Raw genomic sequence first — 24,457 nt, 5'->3', positions numbered from 1 at the left:
CTCGCGTCAGATTCGCGTCCAGAAGGAGCTAACGTGCACGTCACTAGACATGAAGTTCTAGGCTGCTCCTGATTGCCTAGGATTCACGCATTCACTTCTCACCCAGGCAACATCACCAAAAAGGCACAAAAAGTGTCGATGCGCTTCTTCGATCAGCATTGAAGCATCCATCATCACTCAAAATGCCTTCTGACATTCGTTCTTTCTTTGGGCCAAAGGGTGGTAGTGCTCCGAAACCAGCTCCTAGAAAAGCTGAGGAGCTGGCCAAGAGCAAGCGTACAAGTAAGTTATCTCATTTATGGTTTAATTCTGAAAGTGTATTAACCATAGTATAGAGGGAAGAAAAGTTGTTGAAGACAGCGAAGACGATGACGAGGAGCCAGTAGAGTATGTTATCTTGATGTTCTTTGTTTACTAAGTCTAACATCAAAATAGAGTAAAGAAACCAGCAGCTAAAGCCGCCCCCAAGAAAAAAGCCAAGTTTGCTCTCACCTTAAATCCTACCAATTGGTTCCCATCTAACTTTATAAAGGGATGACGAACCTAAAGGCGTCGCTATATCCGCCGACGATTATTTTGCTTCGAACAAGACCAGTAAATCTACCAAATCGGCAACACCTAAAAAGCCTGCAGCTAAAGCAGAAGCTCCGGTTCGATCGAGTCCCCGAGGAAAGGCTGCGGCTGCGAAACCCTCAGCACCAGCGAAGAATGGAAAAATGGCTACACGAAAAACTACGACCTCTCACTCCAATCATGCAGCTGATCGAGATTCTGATGCGTACATGGATGACGGAGATGAAGAGGATGGCGATATTTTTGCAGCGGATGCTAAAGGTCGAAGCAAGCGCAAGAATGACGACTACGAAGAGGATGAGTCCGAGGAAGAGGTCCTCCCCAAACCCAAGCGAATAGCTACACGAGGCCGTCCGGCTGCTGTCAAGAAAGAAGATTCCGACGACGACGTAAAACCTGCTGCTGCCAGCAAGAAACGAAAGTCACCTCTCGAGGATTCGGAAGAGTCAGAAGAAGAGGCTCCTCGCAAGAAGACTACCACTGCCAAATCAAAAGCTCCAGCCAAACCCCGAGCTCCCCGAGCAAAGAAGGCCGACGAACCAGAAGATGCCGAGATCAAAGATATCCTTGAAAGTGTTGCAACTGTTCGGGCTCCCACGCCACCACCAAAGGATCCCGATGCCAAGTTCGATTGGAAAAAGAATGCGTTTGGAGGCGGCAACGCAGCTGCCCAGCCAGCTTCAGGCTCAGTCGAGCTCCCTGAGGGCGAGGAAGAGTGCCTCGCCGGTCTGAGCTTTGTCTTCACAGGTGTCTTGCAGAGTATCAGCCGTGATGATGGACAGGCACTTGTCAAGAGATATGGTGGTAAAGTTGTTGGCCAACCGAGCAGCAAGACAAGCTTTGTGGTCCTTGGAGAAGACGCTGGCCCAAGCAAGCTAGCAAAAATTAAGTCTCATGGCATCAAGACGATTGATGAAAACGGACTTTTCGACTTGATTCGCAAGCTTCCTGCATTTGGAGGAGGCGGCAAAGGGGCTCAGAAGGCCCAAGAGAAGAAAAAGGCCGACGAAGACAAAGTAAAGAAACAAGTTGCCGAAATGGAAGCCGAAGAGAAAGCCCGCAAAGCTGAGGCTGCAAAGGCTGCAAAGAAGGCTGCAGCCGCTGGGGGGGCACCTGCAAAACCCGCGGCAGCTCCTCCTGTACAGCTACTAACCTCTAAGTATGCACCAACGCAGCTCAGCCATATCTGTGGCAACAAGGCCCAGGTCGAAAAGATCCAGCTATGGCTCAGAAACTGGCCCAAAAACAAGAAATATAACTTTCAGCGACGAGGCGCGGATGGGATGGGTGGCGAGCGCGCTATCATCGTCTCTGGCCCTCCTGGAATCGGAAAGACGACAGCTGCCCACCTGGCTGCCAACCTGGAAGGTTACGATGTTTTGGAGAGCAATGCCAGTGACTCTCGAAGCAAGAAGCTCGTTGAGAACGGTGTGAGTGATGTGATGAACAATACTTCACTTCTCGGATACTTTGCTGGAGATGGCAAGAATGTTGATGCGACCAAGAAGAAGATTGTCCTTATCATGGATGAGGTTGATGGTATGTCTGCAGGTGATCGTGGAGGTGTCGGCGCTTTGGCCAAGTTCTGCAAGAAGACTGAAATTCCTCTTATTCTCATCTGTAACGAACGAAAACTCCCAAAGATGAAACCTTTTGACCATGTCGCATTCGACATTCGATTCAATCGTCCGACTGTTGACCAGGTCCGATCCCGCATCATGACGATTTGCCACAGAGAAGGCCTCAAACTCCCACCTGCTGTGGTGGATGCGCTTATTGAAGGGAGCAACAAAGATATCCGACAAATTATCAACATGATTTCCACAGCGAAGTTGGACCAGACAAGTATGGACTATGACCAAAGCAAGGCCATGTCGAAGGCCTGGGAGAAGCATGTCATCCTCAAGCCATGGGATATCTGTCAGAAGATGCTAGCTGGTGGTCTTTTCACTCCTGCGAGCAAATCGACACTCAACGACAAAATTGAGCTTTACTTCAATGACCACGAATTTAGTTATCTCATGATCCAGGAAAACTATCTTCGAACAAAGCCTATGGCTCTCAACGGGAAGGGGTGCACTCAACGTGAGCACAACCTCAAAGCTCTTGAGCTGTTCGATAATGCGGCAGAGAGCATCAGTGATGGAGATCTGGTTGACCGCATGATTCATGGACCTCAGCAGCAGTGGAGTCTTATGCCCACACATGCTGTCTTCAGTACGGTTCGCCCAGCCAGCTTCATCGCGGGTCAACTTATGGGATCCAACTTTACATCCTGGCTCGGCAATAACAGCAAGTACGGAAGACTTGGCAGATCTATTCGAGAAGTTCACTCTCACATGCGCCTTCGATCTTCTGGCGACCATAACGAGATTCGCCAGCAGTACCTGCCTATACTGTGGACACAGCTTGTCGATCGACTTCAGAATCAAGGTGTAGATGGCGTGGGAGAAGTCATCGATCTTATGGATAGCTACTTCCTGACCCGAGAAGATTTTGACGCCGTCCAGGAACTCGGCGTTGGAACAATGAGTGAGGAACGAGTCAAGATTGAGACGAAGACTAAGGCTGCCTTCACTAGGACGTAAGTAAACCGCCTATGCATTTTCTAGCACGAAACTGATGAATCTTTACAGATACAACGCGATGAGCCATCCTATCCCTTTTATGAAGGCTAGCAATGTCACCGCCCCGAAGGCTCAACCTAAGGAAGTCCCTGACCTCGAGGAGGCCGTTGAAGACGACGACGCTGCTGAAGTTGTTGAGGCACCTGAAGCAGATGAAGACGACGACGAAATAGACTTCAAGAAGGACAAGTACATCAAGAAACCAAAAGCCAAGAAAGCTACAAAGAAGACAAGCAAGGCGGCTGCTGCTGACGACGACGACGAGGAAGACAAGCCCAAGCGAGGACGAGCCAAGGCCAAGGCCACTGGTACTAAAGCTAAGGCGAAGAAATAAGAGAGTAGAAGATTCATTGCATTGTGGGTATGTAAATAATATTTAGGCGTGGTTTATTGTCGGTTAGCTGCTATGGGCCAGTTACTGGTTAATATGGCGAGGGTAGGGAAAAGGAGTCTACGGCTACGAGCGAGCGCTCGTATTATGTATTGTACTATCATCATTAAGACGCATAATTTATCCACTGCTGTGCCAATTGTGTGACTGAAAATGGTATTGTTATGAAGATGCCCTGGCACTGCCATAGTCTTGTTGGTGCTGGCACTGGCACTGGCACTGCCAGAATCTTTATTGGTATTGGCACTGCTGTGCCAGTTGCCATCGTTCTCCTGTTCCCAAGCTGCCAGCCAGTGCTAACGCAGTATTCTAGTTTATTATCCCTCTATTGTTCACGGTTATCATTGTCTCTCTTGTTCCCTCACACACTTTCTCCTTTCCTCCTGAACAACAACTCCACCCACCACTTTTGTAACCTTTCATCTTACATACCTTCACCAACGTTAGCTTTATCATCCTTCTACTATTACTTTGCTATACGAAGTTGCTTCTAAAGCTTTTGGAGACCCGAGCTGTCACGATGCAGGGCTCGGCGTCGTTTCCCGCTGCCCTTGGCAGTAACCTGTGGATGGCGAATTTCCTCGACAACCACCGCGATGATGAAGGCGTTCATGTTTCATCTTCTAAATGTAAGTCGAGTGACTGTAATAACAGTCATGAATGGGATCGCATGTTGTTAACACCGTTCTAGCTCAACCTTCTAAGAACGAAGCGAAGTTCCAGAAGCTCTATCACAAGGCGACTGCCGAACTACGAAGTAAGTTCAACGCCCTTCGAAGCCCCTATCAAAAGAGAATACACCAAACTGAACCCATGTACTGATATTTCATTCGAAGGTGTCTTTCACAATGACAAATCAAGCGGCGATTCTGACATGAACGGTGAGTATAGCACTCTGGCTCCTTTGTTACCCTATCCTCTTGTTCGCATGTCTGACCTCGATCTTCTCACAGCTGAACAGCCTACCACCGCGCATAACGAAGAACACGCCAAGAAGTCAAGTTGGTACGCCATCTTTAATACAAAGTCCGGCAACAAGCTTCATAAGCGAGCTCGCTCTGCGCCAACGAGCCACTACGTTCCCCACGTTCTCGAAACTATCGGCGAAGAGCCGGATTATCACGAGACAGCGGCCTTCCGATCATTCTTGATGGCCGCTCAAGATAGTGAGAGCGGACCCGAGGCTACTGCCACCGTCCCAGAGAACACTGGTGGTCGTGGTTCTCCAGATGGCGATGATGTTTCTATCAACACAACCTGTACTGTCATCATTCGACGAGCAGTCTTCAATGACAGCGCAGTAGAAAACCGAACTGATTCCGATCAAGAACGAAAGCCAACTCCCCAAAAGACCGAGCGACGCAAGACCGTGTCTTTTGATGTTGAGCCTGCTAGAGAACTGCCCCAGCCGCCAATCGAATGCAGCGGTGCTCTACTCACCACTTCCGTCGTTGGGGAAATAGACAACAACAGCGCTGACCCGAAGCAAAAGAAGAGGAAGAGATCCAAGAGCGTCACTTCAATCCTCTCCATCATTGGCAAAGTCAGAAAACTCGCTAAGAAGAAGTCGGCTACCAAGCAGCCTACTAAGCAGGCTGCCGAGTCGCGACGGCCTATACTTCGCCGCAAGAGCGCAAAGCTTCACGACTCAGAGAATGATGATGTCAACATGAACGAGTAAGCTTTTGCTTTTTATCCTGACTCCATTAACAATAATAACAAAACTAATGATCTCTTGACAGGACTACCGCTGATAGCCATCCTACCGTCCAGTGGAACCCCCCCGAACCAGACAATGCTATGGTCGAGTTATTCAGAAACTTTTCTGGAGCTCTTAATTTCCCCGATGACAATGAAGCCGGAGCACCTTACTTCGTTTCTTATCGTAAGCAACTAACCAATTTCCCCGACTTTGACAAGTCTGTCGAAGACCTCGCACCAAGACCAGCTATGCAACTGAACTTTGGACGATCACTCTCCCATTGTAAGTTTATGCCACGTAAGAGACTCGGGGGACATTGCTTGCATATTGTTTGCTGAATATTTGCTAACATGACTAGGCTCCTGTGATTCCATCTACAACCCCAAGCGAAGATCCAAGGGCAATCATGATTCTAAGGAGGGAATCAAAGGTAGGCTCACTATATGTACCAGGTTAGCCCTCACTGACCACCCTTAGAAAACTCCTCCTTTGTGGGCGACGAGGAAGCTCACGATGTTCCTACCATTGAAACCGAGTCGCAAGTAAGTCAAATATGTCACTGCGACACAAATCATTTAGTCAAGCGTATCTAACAATAGCTTGTAGGCTTTCGCACGCCACCGCCAGTGCATAGAGCGAATCAAGGGCATTTACGATCGCCAAGGCATTGATCGAACTGACAAATTTCCTGAGTCTGAGCCGTCACTTTATGAAGAAGACGAACAGCGCCAGCTTCGTGAAATGACTGAAGATTTCAAGCAGCCCCCGAAAGAACTTCAACCCGAGGAAAACAAGTCGCAGCGCCATGACGAAGACCTCTCCAAGAGCACAAACGGATCTAGCAACAAGGCCCAGGGACATCTGACCGTTAATACGACCCCTAACCAAGAGACTTTCGAAGACCAAGTCCTTACGCCTGAAGACATTGCTATCCCCTCCATCGAGGTCCCTCACGATGAGCAACTAGTCAACCAGGGCAACGAAATCGCCCCTAAGCCCGATGATCTGTCTGTTATCAAATTGGAAACCGATACCGATACCGAAACCAACACAGACACCAGCTCCGACACTGACAACGTTCTTCCTAACGCGCCTCTGACTACGGCTGCTCTGAAGGACCTTGAGAATGAGCAATACTCCGCCTTCTTTAAGTCACTCCAACAGGTTCGAGAGAAGAGTCCCGAGCGATTCTGCAGTAAGTATATGCAATCCCCTACTTAACATTACTGACTTTTATAGGTCGCCAAGGCGCTGCGGGTATACGTGCCTGGATTAATCAAATCCGTGAACATGAAAATGACATGGAACGTGACGAAGCTGCCGAAAAGTTCTTCGAGGACACCCCTTCCATCGAAGTGAACGACGATTCCCTCTCCGAGCTTGATCATTTCCCCACCATGGTAAGTATGCCCCCATTTGCTCACAGCTCCCGATACTAACACCAGCTTCCAGGTCGAAACCGTGTTTGCCCTGCAACATCCCGACTGCCCACCAGTTCGAGGTAGCGATGCTGAACAGGCGAAGGTAGATTGGAACGAGTATATCATGGTTATGGATTTCGCGAACACAGCCAAGGAGACCCTACACTCACAGGTTCTTTCTTCACTTACTCGTAATGAACTCATTGAAGACGAATGTGATCGCGCCGAACGAGTTACTTACCTTTATCGCCAGAAGAAAGCTCTCGAGACCGAAGAGGCTCAAGCCGCTAAGCGCCGCTACGTCCGAAAAGTCTGTCGCCACTTCGAGAGGGCTCTTAATGAAGTCCAGCGCCGCTCCGAGATGGTAAAAAAGGAGGCCGACGATGCCCAACGATGCGTGAGATACCTTCAACGCAGCTACGACGAGATGGAGGAAAGCATCCACCGAAACACCGAAGCTCTCGGATATCAACGTGCGGACAACATTGTCGACGCTATGGAACTCATAAAGAAGACCGAGCGAGAGGAAAACATCGACATCCGCCAGGTCGAGCGTCGTGACCTCGCTGAGCCAGAGAGTCCCGACTCCTACGGCGCCTCCGAATACTACGGCCCCAAGGCTAAGACCAACGAGGATCTTGAGCCTGAGAACCCGAGCGATATCTTTTTCTAATCCATGTCATCTACTCAAGGGGCGATGACCATGGCGAAGTACCTGCAACAGCAGATACGGGCAGCGACAACATAGAAAAGACAAAAAGAAAAAGAAAAAGAAAAAGAAAAAGAAAACATATACGAATTACGACTTACACCTGACGAAGTCCTATGATACCCAAGGATACCCCGCTTGTTTGGATCCTATGTCTTGGTCACAGAATTAATTGGCAGATGGCCCCAGATCGACTGATCTTCAGGATTGCGAGCGATCCCCTACCTTGTCCTTTATATTATCTGAGGCTAACGATAAGCCGAATGTTGGTAGACCATTGGAGCAGCGAATGTCCGCGCCCACCGATTATTGCAGTGACGAACGTTCTGATTTCTATACCTGTCCCTTGAATATTCTATTATAGCGACCGGCTAAGACGCCAGAGTCCCAGCGCATGCGCCTAGATGATACGCTTTTCGTTTTACTTTCAATATATGAAGCTGCCGCGCGAACCGGTGCTAGACCAGACGGGAGCTGGTGGAATGGGAATGAAGTACGATACCGAACGTGGCGAGCCCTATGGGCCACGATGAACAACTGTAAGCCCATCTTTTATAGATTTTGGTCGATCTTGTGATTGGAGTCATCTACGAGCTGGTCTTTGAGAAAGATTTGCTATCCTGGTTCTGAGTCCTGCTTGTATAATATACCATTGAGAGAAGAACCTTTATTTTATTTTGCACAGATTGTACAGCAAAGATAGGAAGCAGAGAAATATAGATAGATAGACAAAAGAACGGAACAAAATATTTTACAGCTCTTTGTGCAAGCAATAGATACATGTGTTGATAACAGTAATACACGATTTCTTTATAGAATCTAAACCTACAGAATCTATGCATTTGGTACTTTGTGCTTGTAGTATTTCATGTGTAATTCATTCATTCATGTGTTTTATCCACGGGGTATCAAATCAACAACCTTCCAATCCCTATCAAGCGCCCTCATGCTTCACCGTCGTATCTCCCTCCATAGTTTCATCAGGTCGCTCGGTCTGATCAGCCTGTCCTGTCTCGCCCTCAGCCTTTTCATCTTTGCCCATGACGTTCTCAAACTGCGACCAAAGCGCCTCGACCGAAGAAAATTCGTTGCCGACCTGCATGAACTCATTAGCTCAACTGCTCCAGGAATGCGAAAAGAGGGATTGGTTGTACCGCGGTGACTGCCTCGAGGGATCTGTTTAGTTTGTTGATGTTGGCCAGGACATGCTCAAAACTCTGCGGATTGACTGTTAATAGCTGTTCTGTAGTGCCTGATCAGGGGGTAACTTGCCATTGCAATCTCGCCAATCAGTGCTTCACGTTGTTGTTCGAAGTAAGTCTTCTCATGACCGCCCATAGCGGATGCGGATCTTGAATGGGAAGCCATGATACGAGTGTTTCCGATTATCTTTGAAGTTTGTGTAAGGTTGTCGTTGAATTTAACGCCGGTTGGCGCGTCTTGGTTTTGGTGGGGTTGTTTACTTATGGCGTACATACTTTTTAGTTAGTGGGGTCACTTGTCATGATACAATAGGGACCAAGGCATGGGGTAATTGAGCAGAAGTCATAGGGCAAAAACAAAAGGGCTTCAGTTTCAATGGAATCTCTGCAAGTTCTTAATTTCTGAATATTGTATTTCTGCTTCATGCAAGATTAAACAAAACGACAACTGTTGTTAAATAAACATGTTTTACATGATAAACCCAACCATGCACCATAAAGAAAGCTATCAACGTCTTTGCTTGCGCCTAACTCCACACGAATACCCAGCATCTACATGCCATTCGACAACTGGCTGATGACCTATCTTCTGTAGTGATCCTGAGGATGTCTCTCATACTCTGGTCTCGGTGCACCTCTCATCATGTCCCTTGGGTCCCTTGGCGGAGGATCGCGTGGGTCATGGCCATATACAGAAGCTCCTGGTGGGGGCGGCCCACGTCCATCATAGCCCATGGGAGTGAAGCTGCGAGCAGGCATCTCTCTAGGATCTCGAGGTTGCCCGGGACCAGGGGTGGAGGCATATCGGGGATATGCTTGTGTAGGTGGGGGCACGGGTTCTGGGCCACGCGAACCTGGAGGCGGATATCGACCCTGCATTTGATGTTGCTGCGGTGGCATGCTAGCTCCACCTGCGTAGTAAGGACTTCGCCCATCATCTCTCATAGGCATATGGTGAGCTTGCTGAGGTGGTGGCTGGGAGGGTGGTTGCGATGGGGCCCAGGAAGGTGCCGGCGTTTGAGGCTTGGACGCAGGGTGTTGCGTAGGCCATGACTGCTGCTGTTGCTGAGGTGGTGGTTGCGATGTGTTTGGGGGTGGTTGCGAGGGCCAACCAGCGGGCTGTTGCATGCTGGGAGGAGCTTGATGAGGTGCTGGTGGCGGCCATGAAGCTTCACGACCACTCTGGGGAACTTCTCGCGAGCGAGAAGAGGATGGATGGTGACCATACTGTCCACCTGGCGATCCAGCATGCGCCGGTTGGCCTGTGGAGGCATATGATGTTGGATAACCCTGATTCTGATACTGAGGAGGGCCTGAGGGAGGATAGCGATGGCCACTTTGCGGTGAATTCGTCCGGCTGTGGTTAGCAGACTGATATGGGTTCTGTCTGTAATAGTCCCTTTCTGCGGCGGCTTCGTGCGATACTCCGATTGATGCTCTCGAGCTGCCCATATGTGAAGGCTGAGGAGAATCTGCATAGGTTGGCTTGAGAGGTGGCATTGCCGGCGTACCTCGAGCAAAGGGTGAGTATGATTCTGGCTCTCCACGTCGAATTTGCGATGGTGGTGCTGGCCCGGGAAGTGGACGGCCGCTCATGCTAGTTTGAGGTGGAGGAGTGGGCGACGGCCGCGTAGGGGTGCTTGTTACATCGCTTACTCGCTTGGGTGGGGGAGGAGGATCATCGTCATTGAGCAGCGACATGATGTTAAGACCTCCCTTACGAGGCTCTGGTGGGCGAGGCGGTGCTGCTGCTGGAGTTTGGACCGGGGTGCCAGACTGAGGTGTTACTGAGCCGAATGGTTCGTGCATGGAGCCCGACGATGGTCGTTGCTGAAGAGAAGATACGGGACGGCTGGTAGGTGTGCCCATTTGAGGCGATCGCACCTGCGGTTGTTCACCCATCAAATTGCGCACTGGCTGTACGGGAGCCTGCTGCTGCTGTACAGGTTGGCCATAGGAAGAAGGACGTCCGGATTCTTGTGGCGGTCTTGACAGTGGTTGGCCGCCAAGACTTCCTTGTTGACGGTGATGCCCAAACGGCTCGTAGTGATGAGGCTGTGGTGTCATCTCGCGCTCCTGCTTGACGCGTAGAGTTTGTCGTTCCGACTGGCGAGCTAGTTCGCGCTGTTCTTGTTCTCGCATCTGCATCTCCATCTTCTGACGTTCCACCTGGGCATTATGTTCCATCATGACAGCCTCGTTTCTCATGGCAGCCTCATTTCTCATGGCAGCATCATTCCTCATGGCAGCATCATTCCTCATGGCAGCCTCGTTCCTCATGGCAGCCTCGTTTCGAGAAGGCTGCAGTGGTTGTGCGGCAGCCAGAGGCCGCTGCTCTCGTGGCTCGGTGACAGGAGGTCTGGAGGAGGCCTTCTGCGGAAGTGGAACGCGTGCTGCGGGTTCGCGTTCTCCTAGTCTAAACTGCTGAACAGGGGCTTGCAAGGGCCTTGGACCAGGAGACATTGCTTGAGCAACAGGCTGAGCTGCAGGGTGTTGGCTCATGGCCATAGGCTGTTGCGATTGGACAAGTGGTTGCTGTTGAACAGGAGCCTGAGCAATAGGAACTCCTCCAAAGCCCGAGAATGGTTGATTGCGGGGAGGTTGAGCAGCGGGTTCCATCTTAGGCTGTGGCGCTTCGTTGTGCATTTCAATCCCAGGAGCAACAGCTAGAGGTCGAGAAGCAGCTGCTGAGCTGTCGTATCGCCTTCCTCGCCCTCCTGTGGATGGTTGAGGAGGCTCAGGAAGCTTCTCACCGGACAGCTTCTTTCTCTCAGCTTCTCGAACGAGTCCCTCCCATTCGGCTTTGCCCTGGTCCTTTTGACGAACAAAGTAATTCTTAACCTGTTTCGTTGTTAGCGGTAATACTTGGCGATTGCACAACACTGGGCTTACCATGACAGCGGTTTTAGAACCCATATGGGCTGCAATAGCTGTCCAGTCCGAGCCGAACGAGCACAGGAGTTGTGGGAAGTCATTAGATTCAGACACACTCCAATAACTGGATGCTTGGGTCGGTGCTTTACGCTCTGATGATGATGAGGAATGAGTCAAGTTGAAAGTGGCCATTGCAGGCTGAGGTGGGGGGTCGGGTCGAAGCGAAGGTGCTGCCATGACCTCGGAGATGGATGAGGGCGCAGCTGGTTGAGGACGTTCGAGAGTTTGAATAGGTTGTTGCTGTACGGTAAAAGGAGGCTGGATCCCGGCTGGGTGCTGCTCGAACTGAGTTGGTAGACGATGACCCTCGGCAAGCGGCAGCGGAGTGGAGGAGCCATCTGTATTGGGTACTCTTGAGTTGGACCTCGAGCGTCCCTTCGCTGGCCCTGGCGCTGCAGCCAACGTCTGGTTCGCCTTTGGTGCTTTAGGCTCCTTCTCCTTCGGGCCTCTCCGTCTCTTTCTTCCGTCCACCTTCTCGGGATGATCAACCTTTGCAGACCCTCCGCGTCTGCCAGGCGTAGCATTGGGTGTTGATGCTTCCGTGTCGATTGGAGGCTGTTCGAAATTCCAAGTAGGCGCAGCCGCTCGTCGTGGTCGTCTCCTTTCGCCATTCTCTCCTGTGTCGTGGTTTTCCTCCGTTTCGCCATCGCCGTTGCCCAGCTCTGACACCAATGCGCTGGACCGCTGCTTTGCCTTGCCCTTTCTGCGCCTCTTAGGCTGCTTCTTGAGTTTCTCTTTCAGGTTGAGGTTCTTCTTGTTCATGTAGTAATACTGGATGCAAGCACCGAAATCGCGATGGGGAATTGCCTCTGCAACTCTGCCCCATTGCTTGGGTGCTTCCAAGTATCTTTTCTCGAACAGATTCGCTTCTTCCTCGGTGAAGTTATTGACCGGAGGCAAAACACGCCATGCTGATACCAGTCGATCGACAGGTGTGTATCCACTCTTGTCAATATAGTTGGTATTGTCCTTCTCTTCCTGAGTCCAGATCATGTCTGGGATAACAGCTTCCTTGTCTGTGCGGTACTTTTCTTGCTGCATTCTGAGCTCACGCTCTCTACGCTCTTCGTCCTCTCGCATGGATGCTTGCAAAACTCGTTCCAGATCTCGTTCAGTTGCGAAACGACGCCCGCGACCGCTTCCTTCGTGTTTTGGCTCAGGGGTCACTGTGCCAGTGATTTCAATGCCCGTTGAGACCGAGAACTTTCCACGGCTCTTTACAGCGGCAGGGTCGTTTGATAAGGTAAAGTCCAAGTAGCGATGGTAGTTGCCCGAGTAGATCTTCTTGTCATGGTCCTGTTCCGCAGACTTTTCTAGATGCATTTGGTCCAAGTGCTGGAGAACAAAGTCGTCCAGAATCGAGTCTGGTTCAATGGTGTGCAGAAAATCCTTGTCCTTGTCCCAACGTTTGCAACCAAAATCGGGAAGACTATCGATGGGCGGCGTAGTCATGTATTGCCGAACAGTATCTAGGTTCATGAACGAGTCATCTTCAGACTCGGTTTCGTCGTCATCGACCTGCGATGGTGTGCTGGGCGGCTTCGAGGCTGTCTCGGTTGTTTGTAAAACAACATTGGGCGCAATGACGGCAACGGGTGTGTCTTCGCTCGGAATGTGCCTGCCTACAATGGTTTCAGTATTCTCCGCGGAAGGTTCAATTCGAGATTCTGCAGAACTCTCGATTTGAGTCCCCACAGCTGATTCATTGCGCTTTCCTAGGTCGGCACCTGAAGAAGTCCCGCTTGGCTTTTCGGTCCGGACCTGTAAAGATGTTTCGTCATGAGCATCCACAGGCATCTCACTCGGCTTGTCTTCTGTAGATTTCTCTGGTCCGGATCCGTTTGTTGTCTGCAAAGCTGTGTCGCTTGTGTTGGCAGGCTCAAGAGGAAGTTCTTTGGCGGTAGTTTCGAGTGTTGTAGGAACGGGGTCTTTGACTGTTCTATCTGTCATGGGTACGGGAGTCTCCGGCTCAGCGGTAATGGGAGGTTCATCGATGTCCATTTCTTCAGTTTTTGGTTCAGGCCCTGAAGAGACAGGTTCTTGGACGATACTCTGTTCAAGAGGTTGTTGTTGGGCATGATCCACGACAGTTTGTTCAGCAGGACTTTCGGCAATCGTCTCAGTAGACTTCTCGATGGGCTTCTCGATGGGCTTTCCGTCTGACTTTTCGACGGGGTTATCATTGGACTTCGCAACCGGACCATTAGATGGATAGTCTGGCTTTGGATCTGGGTTTTCGCCAGAACGCTCTTCGGAATCATCGACTTGCTTCTCAACTGGCTTCTCAAGTGGCTCCTCGGCTGGCTTCTCGGCTGGCTCCTCGACGAGCTTCTCCTCGGGTTTCTCTTCAGGTTTCTCCTTGGGCTTCTCGGTAGGTTTCTCCTTGGGCTTCTCGGTAGGTTTCTCCTTGGGCTTCTCGGTAGGTTTCTCCGTAGGTTTCTCGACTGCCTTTTCGTCTGGCTGTTCGCTAGCCTGTTCGGTTGTTTCCTCAGTGGCATCGGACAATGTTTTGCGGGTCGGTTCTTCCGTAGGCTCCTCCGATCTTCTGACATGAATCGACTGGTCGGGCTCAAGCTCTGTGGAGGCTTCCTGCATTGGTTGCCCATCCTCGACCTGGTTGGCGTTCTCAGGGGCATCTGTCATTTCCACGTCCGGCTTCTCGTTTTCGGCGGGCGTGGGCTTATCAATCTTCTCGATTATAGGCCTGTTCGCTGCCTCGGGAAGCTCTTCGACCATCTTGAGCAGTCCTTCCCCTTCCCCAACAATCTTGACCATGGACCCATGGGATAAAGCTGCAAATCGAGCCATTACTTGAGTTGGCAGTTTCGGCTTCTCAAGCTTACTCAATTCAGCTTCCGTTTTCCCGATCTCCATATCAAAATAGTCGGCCATGTCGTCGTCATCGTCGGATTCTGAGTTCTGTTCCACAACCGCTGGTTTAGGAGGCACTTCGAATCTTACCACCTTTAGATTTGGTCGAACACGCTTCCGCTTAGGAGCTTCTTTGGGGGGTTCTCTCGGTGGTTCCCTCATTTCTCTAATGCGTTCATCGGATACTTGGCTGAATCTGGGCATGCTCTCCATAGTAGGTGATGGGCCAGAGCGATAAGAGTCTCGCCTAGAAGCATTAATAGGTCGTGTATCTCTGTCGATTGATGCTCTGGCGGATTGAGATTCCCTCTCTGATTTCACAGTAATCTCTCCTGGCTCTGCACTGTAATTCGATCGAGCCCGATTATCATAGTGAGTCTCAGACTTTGCATCGCTACTACGCGGTCGTCTATCATCCTCATTATAATGATCGTACTGGGAGCTACCACGTCGCAAAGCCGGTCGCTGTTGTACAAAGCTCGACGATCTCATCATCTTTGGCGAATCAGGTGCCTTTTTAAGATTGGGGTTGATCCATTGTTTGCTGGAAGGCCGGGGCGGAGGAGGTTGTTGAGCTCGAGGGCCGACTGGAATGGAAGGACCGTCATGCATCATTGTCTTACCCATGCCCATTGGGGGCATATTTGGATCGTGTCCAGCAGACGGAGGCCGATCACCGAAAGCTCTGGGCGCGGTTGGTGGGATTTTAGCAGCAGCACTGGCAGGAACATATCCCTCTCCCACACTCAGTCCCCGGCTAGCTGAAGATGCAAAAGTTGGAGCGTGCGGCGCAACAGGAGGCGGTGATACCTCCTTACTAGAAAGTCCTGAATCATGGCCAGCGTTGGCGCGAGCTTCCAGCTTGTTTCGGAACAGTTCGCGATCCCGGGGGTCACCGCGTTCGTCTCGGATATCACGTCGGGTATCTGGGTCAGCATAACGATCCATTCGATCCATCCGGTCTCTGTCATCACGATCCCTACCCCAGCGACCCTCTTGAGACCGACTGCGTGGATAGCGATCTCCCCTATCGTCCATATAAGGACCTCTTCCACGACCTCGTTCTGAGGACCAGTCTCCCCTTCCTCGCCCACGTCCTCGATGAAACCCCCCGCCTCGAGGGTAGGGTCCCATGTTGAACTGGGGGTCAGATGATGAAGATCCCGCAGAAGGAGGGCCCCCGTCTCGAGAGCCGCGCCGAGACCTATCTGCGTCTACGCCCAGAGGCCCATCGCGGTCCCTGTCTCGAAAGTCTCGTGTAGGGGATCTTGCGCGGCCGATAGGAGAACGACGTGAACGGAAGTCTCGATTTTCGCGCCAGTCCCTGTCGCGATCACGTTCGCGGCTTCGATCCTCCCGATAACGATCACGAAAGTCCATTTCCCTGTCACGACCCCGGTCTCGACTATCGTCTCTTGAAGACCATCCGCGACCACGCCCTCGACCTCGGCCTCCTCTGAATTCGCCGCCGAATCCTCCACCACGTGGCCCACTAGGCGCATCAATCAAGGCTTTAGGGCCGCGAGGGGGCTCGCGCCGTAATGGGTCGCCAAAGTCGCGACCTGGGGGAAACCCGCCATTACCTGCTCGAGCTTCGGATGGTCGGCGTCTATCGCCATCTGGATATTGTGCGTTTCTGTCAAACCGGTCAGGTGAACGATCACGCGGCGATCTGGATCGTTCATAACGCGAGTATCTGGAGGCCCTGGACGATGTAGATAGTCAGCATGAAGGAGGTTGAAAAGGAGGCGAACGGCTTCGGCGCCGCTTTGAACCGTATTTTCTTGCACGAGTTTTCCGCATAATCTTGGATCTGCGGGTTGTAGAATGTAATAGTTGGATCTTACATTTTTCAAAGGCCGGGGAAACCCGCAGGAACCGGTATTTATGATTCGTAGCCCATGCACCCAAGATGCAAAACACAAATGTTAACAAGTTAAAAGATGTCGTCGGTTAACCTTGATGTCGAAAGTTATCCTTCCTAAAGTAAGTGATTGCTAAGGCAACAGCTGAAGCGTAAAACTCGAGGTGTCGTCGTTGATCGCGTCTCAATCACGAAAGCAGTTGGGTTGAGCCGTCGACTGGGGTATCAAATGAAAAGTCGAAACAGGCGTATAACGTATTAGCAATATCGTATCGAAATATTAAAGGCGCGACAAGTAATGGGCGATGAGAATGCGGTTGCACCGTGAGGGCGACAGTGCCTTTTGCGATGGATGAATGCAGATTGAAGGTTTGCAGGATCGAGGACAGAACAAGCCTCAGGCGTGCAGCCTCAGTTCGTGTGGCCTTAGCGTAAGCGACCCCCGTCCATCGCTCCTGCAAATTGGGATGGACACACTGTCGCGTGGCGCTTAGTGGTGGATGAGAAGGCATGAAGGGTGTCCTTTCCCTTTTGAGTTCCAGTTTCCAGTGGGGGCTTGAGCCAGAATTGCCGCCAGACGCTAGACCATGAATGGACAGATTCGGTTGTGGAGCGTTACATGCACGCCTCCATCTGTTCCGCTCCGTCAGACCCCGCCGGTTTCTGTCCAATGCGGAGCCGAGGACCGGCACGGAAGAAATCTCGAAAAATATAATCCAACGGCCGGACGAAGATTCAAAGAAGACAAAAATTAAGAGTACTTGATTTTGAGAACCTTAATCAGTTCTTGCTATCCGAACCTTCATTATTAGGTTGGGAACGAATCAAGTGCTCGATCGTCTTTACTAAGCCTTTCGCCATCAAATTTTGTGCTATCCATATTTTATAACTTACGACTTGAAACTTACGACTCACAACCCACAAACTCTTAACTTCACCAAAATGGCCTCCAACACAGATGCCCCACCCTCGGCGGCCACAGAGGCCGTCCTTGTCAAGTCCGAGGAGATGCCCAAGGACGCCCAGAAGGTTGAGGAGCTGGACTTCAACAAGCTGAAGGGTCCCATCACCGCGGAAGATCTCTTCGAGGGCATGCGCCACATGGGGTTCCAAGCGTCTTCCATGTGTGAAGCTGTGAGGATCATCAACGACATGGTGCGCCGTGATCCACTGGGAGAACTCTACCAGAGTTTTCTAACATGATCAAGGGCAAGGCTGGCTAACAATTTACAGCGTGCGTGGAAGGATCCTGAGACAGGCGACAAGACCACCATCTTCTTGGGTTATACTTCCAACCTGATCTCGTCGGGCCTTCGAGGCGTTCTGCGCTGGCTCGTTGAGCACAACCATGTCTCGTGTATCGTCACCACTGCTGGTGGTATCGAGGAGGATTTCATCAAGTGTCTTGGCGATACCTATGTTGGCTCTTTCAGCACCCCTGGAGCCGATCTCCGTCGCAAGGGTCTTAACCGTATCGGCAACCTCGTTGTACCAAATGCCAACTACTGTGCTTTTGAGGATTGGGTCGTCCCTATTCTTGACAAGATGCTCGAGGAACAAGAAGCCAGCAAGGGCACAGAAGAGGAAATCAACTGGACACCATCCAAGGTGATTCACCGTCTGGGTAAGGAGATCAATGACGAGCGGTCCGTCTACTACTGGGCGTATAAGAACAACATCCCTGTGTTTTGCCCTGCGATTACGGATGGCAGCCTGGGCGACATGCTCTACTTTCACACTTTCAAAACCTCACCTCTGCAGTTGAAGATCGATCTGGTCGAGGATATCCGTCGTATTAACACGATTGCTGTTCGAGCCAAGCGAGCTGGTATGATCATTCTAGGGGGTGGCATCGTCAAACATCATATCGCAAACGCATGCTTGATGCGCAACGGCGCTGAGTCGGCTGTCTACATTAACACAGCACAGGAATTCGACGGTAGCGATGCGGGCGCTAGGCCAGACGAAGCTGTCTCATGGGGTAAAATTAAGATCGGAGCGGACAATGTCAAGGTTTATATGGAGGCGACAGCTTGTTTCCCTTTTATTGTAGCAAACACGTTTGCAAAGGATAATGGGAAGGCTGATCGAAAGTAAAAACATCATAGAATGTAAAATTAATTTATCGAAAGCCCCTTGCCTGCGATATGTTGGTGCCTGTTACTGTAAGACAGTAATACTTCAGGGAAAAGTTGAAAGCAGGCAAAGTGCGATCAACAACGCCAACCTAAGTCCATACTTAGTGACCTTAAGTTCCAAATGCTTCCATAATGCTGTGACTCGCGGCTTGCAGAATTGTAACTAGGCAACACCTTGCTATGTTTGCATTCTTGGTTCGTCGTCCCGAGTTTGCTTCAGGTATCGATATTCTCTCAAGAGCTCTTTGCAAAGTCCTCAAAATCATTCACTGTTCTCTTACGGACTCGCACTTGCGCCATCACTCTCAAGCTCCTTTGTCAACAACGCAGCCAGGGCTGCTTGTCGTTCCGCTCGTTCTCGGTCAATTTGGCCACGGGGTCGGTATCGACGTTTGTTTGCCAGGCGTCGCTCCTCTTTTGCTCTGGCGATCGCTTCCTCTTCCTCTTGTCGACGAAAGATCTCGACAGGGTCAATTGTATCCTTTTTCATAGCCTCAATTGCTGCTAAACCCTCTTCAAGTTGTGGCCAAGGGCGACCAATCCCTCCCTTTTTGGTCATGAGTCTCCTGATGATATCAGGCGCATGAACACTTCCATCGGGACGTTGGACTTCCATACAAGCATTGCGCCAGAAGATGTCGCATGCACGGTCAGGCCGGGTGATGGGGTTGGGTGGAAAGTGGATAGGAATCATAGGGCTTTCATCGCCGGTCTGGGAATCGTCGCTGAGGCGTCTCTTGGCTAGGTTGCTGCGTGGGGATGGACTGTTTTCTCCCCGTTGGTCTGTAGGTGAAATAGTCGCCTCACGATCTGCTTCTCGAGTTTCTGGAGCCGGGATCATTGAGAACACTGTTCTTGGAGGCCTAACTGGGGAGGCTTTGGTGGTATGGGGAGGTGGACTTCTTTCCGGGGATACAGGAGAGGCCTCAGCGGTGCTCTTTGTAGGCAACTGAGGTCTATCCATCATGCCCAGGCCTGCGGAGAAGAATAGTCAGACAACGTAGGGTGTGGTGGAAAGGGATGGGAAGTACTGCTTCTACCAGGCCTTAGGCCAAAGTCTCGCGCGACAGCAGCTCGACGGATGTCCATGATCAAGTCTGTCGCAGAGAGCGTCAGTAAATTATAGCCGACAAGTCACGCGAATACAAACCGACGAACTATGTTCGAGTTTTGCGTGAAGAAAGAACACAAAGCGGCATCTATGGGAGACAGCGGTCACTCTCAAGGCGAACAGATGGTGGGGAGATACAAGAACAGAGGGAGGGAATAAAGACAGAAGAGCAATAGTACAATGCGGTCACTGCAAAAGCATGAGGTAGCAGGCTTTCGCAAAATTTGACAGATGGTGTACCAGCTGTTGTCACTGGCCGCTCACTGCCTACCTGTTGGCAGTGTTCCATCACTTACCTGCAGTTAAGTCCCCCACCCCCTCCGACTCTATTGCCATTGAAGCATCATCATTGCCGTGATCTTCTTCTTTGGACTCCGTCGCGGGTGCTGACAAAAGGTCCGAGTGTTGGGTTGTTGTTCGCGAAGGAAGCTTCTTACGGGTCCAGTTGTTACCCTTCCTCCTCCTCTTCTTCCTAGGCTGTCCCTCTACTTGAAACGCTGGGCTTTGGCTAGATGGGGGAGTTATCAGCGTCTTGTTCTGCGAAGCCCCGGTATTTAGTTGGGTTGAATCGTTGCTCTCCCTCGTCGGCGTTCCTATGTTTCTTTCGGGCATTGTTGATGTGAATATTTGGCGAATTGCGACGAACGATGCAGTTTTTGAGATGTGAATGGCTCTTGAGACTCGGTGTTTCCTCGTAGCAGGGTAATGGGCATACACATATCGAAGATAGTGGATATTCTAGATCAAAGATAGATCTTACTCATCTCCAACCTGAATTCACAATGTGTGGGAGTGAGAAAATGAGGAATCAAGGGGTTCGTAGTTGAGAGTGGGAGGGATAGGTAGGCAGCACACCTCGCGAGGCAGGAGCTAGATATCCAGTTCGAAGAGCCTATCCATTCCTTAATGACAGCGATCGAGTTGTGACAGAAAATAATAGCAACGAATGGGACAAAGTCGTACCTTATCCGCAAATATATCGATCAAGTCAAGGCAAGGTCTATCGAGACTCGTAAATGAAGTCAGTTCTCAGATGTTCGCCATAAAAAGGTGTTTCTGGTGGCAGCATGTCCGCAGGCCTTGTCTCGGTACTATAACTTTCAAGTAGTTCGATGGGCGCAACAACTAGTCGTACCACAGTGTAATACTTGAAAAGGGTTGCTTAGGTTATGTGGGGGCAAAGTTATAACAATTCGTTGTACTGTAGAGGTGCAAGACTCGAGAGTAAATCATCAAAGATATGGCATCTTCAAGTGCCTCACCACATGAATACATTTAAAAGTAGTCTCGGTCTCGAATTGTCTTTCAATTGCAGGATACCCCCTTGGCTGATGCAATACAGCCCCAGAAGACGGCAAGGTAAAGATACACCATGTACCTAGATATGCAGTAAACCATCGAACAAAGCCCTCCATATTCAACGAAACTCTCATTCATCCCCAATACTTTGCTTAAACTCAGTCAAAGCAGCAGTCCACTCATCGGCACCACTTTCCTCAGCCCACGATGCAATCTTCTCAACCCCCTCAAGATCATCCTTCATGTGACTCTCCGTCGTTGTTCCATCCAGAACTGTAACTCCATCCAGACCCAGAACGAGGGCATAGTACGCAGCCACAGGCTCGACGCCGGCCTTTTCTGCAACTAGCTTCACCGGCTTACTCACAGCAAGTCTCGGATTCGCGCTAAGTGTCCAGAAAGATTGGAATGCGATATCTTGCTGTCGGCAGTAAGCTCTGAGTTCCACCTCGAAGCGCGTGTCTGGGTAGAAGCGATTTTGAACAACACTAGGCTTGACGGTCACTGCGCCATTGAGCGCTTGGAGGATTGGCAGTGTGGTGTTGGAAATGCCCAGGTTTCGAATCTTGTGGGGTACGTAGGTCTCGAGAGTCTTCCATGCTGTGATGGTATCCTCCATGGTTCGCAAAGGGCTATGAAGGAGCACGCTGTCAAAGTAGGGTTCCTCGCCCTCGACGGTGAAGTACTTCAGTGAGGACTGCACAGATTGGTGAACCTGGTCCACGACAGGCACGTTGAAATCATAAGGTGCATTTTCAGCTTGGTTGCCTGGTGGAGAGAACTTGGTTTGAAGCTGTGCTGAATCAATTGGTTGCTCACCTGAGTTTTACGAATGGTCCGAGAGAACTTACAAATAGCCCTTCGCGCTTAATTATACCATCCTTGATAGCTCTTTGGACTCCTTGCCCTACACCTTTCTCGTTGTAATGCTTAGGCTGGCCCGCCGTGTCGATACCGCGGAAACCATATTTGAGAGCGGTGTAAACAAGGTCTGCTGATCTGTCTTTCTTCCATGCCGTGCCGTAGACAAGCTTTGGCATAGAAGTGGACGAGCCCTTGAGGGTGAGATCCTTGGCAAGTTTCGCGGCCATAGTAAGTGATTCTACTGAGCTGAAACTGAGCTGCAAGTGGTCAATAGCTCTTCTTTAGGTATAGATGTGAATGTGAAGAGATGATGTGAGGTGAAAGCTCTTGTATGGATGATTATGATAGGTGGAGGTGGAGGTCAAACAATGGTGATGTTGGTTACGACATGTTGAGCCTCAAACAGGCTGCATATGGCGTCAAGTACGGATACAACCAGCATATTGCAAGGCAGCCAATCAGTGTTTTGGAACTGCATAATTCTCATAAAGAATGATGTCTTTCACAAGATACTGTATCTAGTTTAATGTGGTAACTCAAAGGCTTCTGTACCTCTTTCCAAGCTTGTTCGATAGGAAACCTCTGTTCATAGGTATCAAAGTCAATCGTTTTTGATTGCCTGATACTAAACTTCTGGAATATCGAGCTGGAAATAGTACGGGTGTAAACCGACCTGCCACAAAAGTGAATGACGTTGAGAATCAGCGACTTTATCCCCCACTCCAGCGCGGGGTTCTTTGTGGGGGGTTTCGCTCTTATCTCGTAAACACAACAAGATGGTCGCTCATTATATCAAGCTGGGGAATTCAAAGACATGACCGATAACTTCCCTTTTGCATATATGGGACAGGAGATAAAGGACAAATCTCTCCGGAGCTACCAAAATTAGCCTAGGAAACGGGAGATCGGGCCTTGTTACCGCATCTGCCAAGTGAAGCAATTATGTAGCTCTCATCCACAGTGAATGTCAATATCATTGGGTAGACTATGGAGGTGTTGTTGCTGCCCCGCCATAGCTCTGAGGGGTTGGAGCTCACAAGGATCAAGTCACGTCACTACAATTGGTAAACATTGAGAAGGATCAATCTACACTCTTCATATTTCTGAGGCAATTGCTGTACGTGAATTACGGACTTCATAAATCATAACTAGAGATTATAATCATGGCTCCTTACACTGCCAAATGGGGAATTTTGGCTACCGGAGGTATCGCTGAATGTGAGTTGCAATTTCATATCAAGTTCAGATTATAGTCTAATCATCACCACCAGGCTTCACCAAGGATCTTCTCACAGATCCTGCCGCTCGCGACGTTAGCGACGTCACCCACGAGATTGTCGCAGTCGCCTCCTCCAGCTCTGTCGACCGGGCCCGCGATTTCATCAAGAAGATCGATGGCCCTTCTTCAGCCGCTGCTTATGGCTCCTACGCTGAGCTTGTCGCGGATCCCAACGTCAACATCATCTATGTCGCTACTCCTCACAGCCACCACTTCCAGAATGCCATGTTGGCTCTTGAGGCAGGAAAGAACGTTCTCTGCGAAAAAGCCTTGACCGTGACTGCAGCACAAACCAAGAAGCTGTATGAGGTTGCCAAGGCCAAGAACCTCTTTTTCATGGAGGCTGTCTGGACACGATACTTCCCTCTGAGCATCAAGGTGCGGGAATTGATTCAGTCCGGTGCCATTGGTGATGTTTATAGAACCTTTGGTAAGAATTTTCCGCTCCGCCTTGTTCTGGTATTCAGCGGTTGCTGACTCACTTCTTTAGCCGACCTTTCATTCAATAAGAACACTGATAGCGGCGACCTTGAGTTCCCTGACTCGAACCGTATGGTCAACCCCGATCTTGCAGGTGGTGCTCTGCTTGATCTCGGCATTTATTCCTTGACTTGGGTCTTCCAGTCTCTGTACCACGTTCAGCCTGAAGCTGATAAGGAGGCGCCTAACGTAGTCGCTTCCATCAACAAATACCGAACTGGCGCAGACGAGTCAACGAGCATCATCTGCCAGTTCCCAAAGCACAAGAGCGTTGGTATCGCCACCACCTCCTTGCGCATAGCAACAGACGTCGATGGCCATTACACCGGCGGCCCTGCGATTCGAATTCAAGGTTCCAAAGGCGAAATTCAAGTCACAGGTCCTGCATTCCGACCGACTGAATACAAGGTGATCGCTTCAGACGCCAATGGTAAGGTTGAGGTCGTGACCTGCCCGATCCCAACTGACCCCAAGCGTAACAACTGGGGTCATGGTATGTTCTGGGAGGCTGATGAGTGTGCGCGATGCTTGCGCGATGGAAAGAAGGAGAGCGCCTCGATGCCTTGGTCTGAGAGTATTGCTATCATGGAAGTCATGGATAGTGCACTGAAGCAGGGTGATGTGACATACCCTGAACTCATCACCACTGATGTCTTCGATGCCAACAGTCCTCTCAACACTGGCAAGAAATAAGCGACATGACGTAAACTGCCAAACTTGCAATGAGATAAAAGTCGGATGACATGATATACACAAGGATGTTCCGAAGCATTGACTAGTGCCGCCGCCCTGCATCATAAATAAGACATGAGTATGAATAAGATGCGCATAAGATGCATACTACGTGCACCATTAGAGATGAACCGTTCCGGCGCTACGCGCGGGAGAGTGAGATTAACGGTTCGTGTCAGATGTAGCATCCATGGCAGGGGATGTGCTTGGGTTGCTGGCAATCATCAAACATGCGATTATTTTTTTTTTTTTTTTTTTTT

General features: G+C 50.3%; 7 protein-coding genes across 7 annotated transcripts; 4 read left to right on the top strand and 3 right to left on the bottom strand.

Moving 5' to 3' along the window:
* Positions 1-182: 182 nt before the first annotated feature.
* On the top strand, positions 183-3,534 carry FIESC28_08929 (uncharacterized protein; the record flags this gene model as incomplete). The annotated part of the gene is made up of 5 exons (XM_031163066.1): positions 183-282; positions 336-387; positions 436-480; positions 533-3,157; positions 3,210-3,534. The coding sequence occupies 5 exons, from the start codon at positions 183-185 to the stop codon at positions 3,532-3,534; spliced, it is 3,147 nt and encodes a 1,048-aa protein (XP_031012854.1).
* Positions 3,535-4,111: 577 nt separating this feature from the next.
* FIESC28_08928 (uncharacterized protein) lies at positions 4,112-7,387 on the top strand (the record flags this gene model as incomplete). Its single annotated transcript, XM_031163065.1, has 9 exons — positions 4,112-4,220; positions 4,283-4,348; positions 4,428-5,268; positions 5,334-5,575; positions 5,652-5,723; positions 5,771-5,835; positions 5,900-6,488; positions 6,533-6,693; positions 6,746-7,387. 9 exons carry the CDS (start codon positions 4,112-4,114, stop codon positions 7,385-7,387), a joined length of 2,787 nt encoding a protein of 928 aa, XP_031012853.1.
* Positions 7,388-8,357: 970 nt separating this feature from the next.
* FIESC28_08927 (uncharacterized protein) lies at positions 8,358-16,159 on the bottom strand (the record flags this gene model as incomplete). The annotated part of the gene is made up of 6 exons (XM_031163064.1): positions 8,358-8,519; positions 8,578-8,651; positions 8,887-8,900; positions 9,245-11,466; positions 11,518-16,066; positions 16,119-16,159. The coding sequence occupies 6 exons, from the start codon at positions 16,157-16,159 to the stop codon at positions 8,358-8,360; spliced, it is 7,062 nt and encodes a 2,353-aa protein (XP_031012852.1).
* Positions 16,160-17,236: 1,077 nt separating this feature from the next.
* Positions 17,237-18,391, top strand: FIESC28_08926 (uncharacterized protein; the record flags this gene model as incomplete). Its single annotated transcript, XM_031163063.1, has 2 exons — positions 17,237-17,449; positions 17,528-18,391. 2 exons carry the CDS (start codon positions 17,237-17,239, stop codon positions 18,389-18,391), a joined length of 1,077 nt encoding a protein of 358 aa, XP_031012851.1.
* Positions 18,392-18,709: 318 nt separating this feature from the next.
* On the bottom strand, positions 18,710-20,155 carry FIESC28_08925 (uncharacterized protein; the record flags this gene model as incomplete). The annotated part of the gene is made up of 2 exons (XM_031163062.1): positions 18,710-19,407; positions 19,840-20,155. The coding sequence occupies 2 exons, from the start codon at positions 20,153-20,155 to the stop codon at positions 18,710-18,712; spliced, it is 1,014 nt and encodes a 337-aa protein (XP_031012850.1).
* An 817-nt stretch (positions 20,156-20,972) lies between these two features.
* FIESC28_08924 (uncharacterized protein) lies at positions 20,973-21,933 on the bottom strand (the record flags this gene model as incomplete). The annotated part of the gene is made up of 2 exons (XM_031163061.1): positions 20,973-21,635; positions 21,694-21,933. The coding sequence occupies 2 exons, from the start codon at positions 21,931-21,933 to the stop codon at positions 20,973-20,975; spliced, it is 903 nt and encodes a 300-aa protein (XP_031012849.1).
* A 936-nt stretch (positions 21,934-22,869) lies between these two features.
* Positions 22,870-24,158, top strand: FIESC28_08923 (uncharacterized protein; the record flags this gene model as incomplete). The annotated part of the gene is made up of 3 exons (XM_031163060.1): positions 22,870-22,924; positions 22,978-23,415; positions 23,476-24,158. The coding sequence occupies 3 exons, from the start codon at positions 22,870-22,872 to the stop codon at positions 24,156-24,158; spliced, it is 1,176 nt and encodes a 391-aa protein (XP_031012848.1).
* Between the last annotated feature and the right edge of the window lie 299 nt (positions 24,159-24,457).

This window comes from Fusarium coffeatum (assembly GCF_003316985.1).
Source record: "Fusarium coffeatum strain FIESC_28 chromosome Unknown BRIP53273_contig_218, whole genome shotgun sequence".
NCBI classification, from domain to species: Eukaryota; Fungi; Ascomycota; class Sordariomycetes; order Hypocreales; family Nectriaceae; genus Fusarium; species Fusarium coffeatum.
This window is presented reverse-complemented; position numbering and strand designations above follow the sequence as displayed.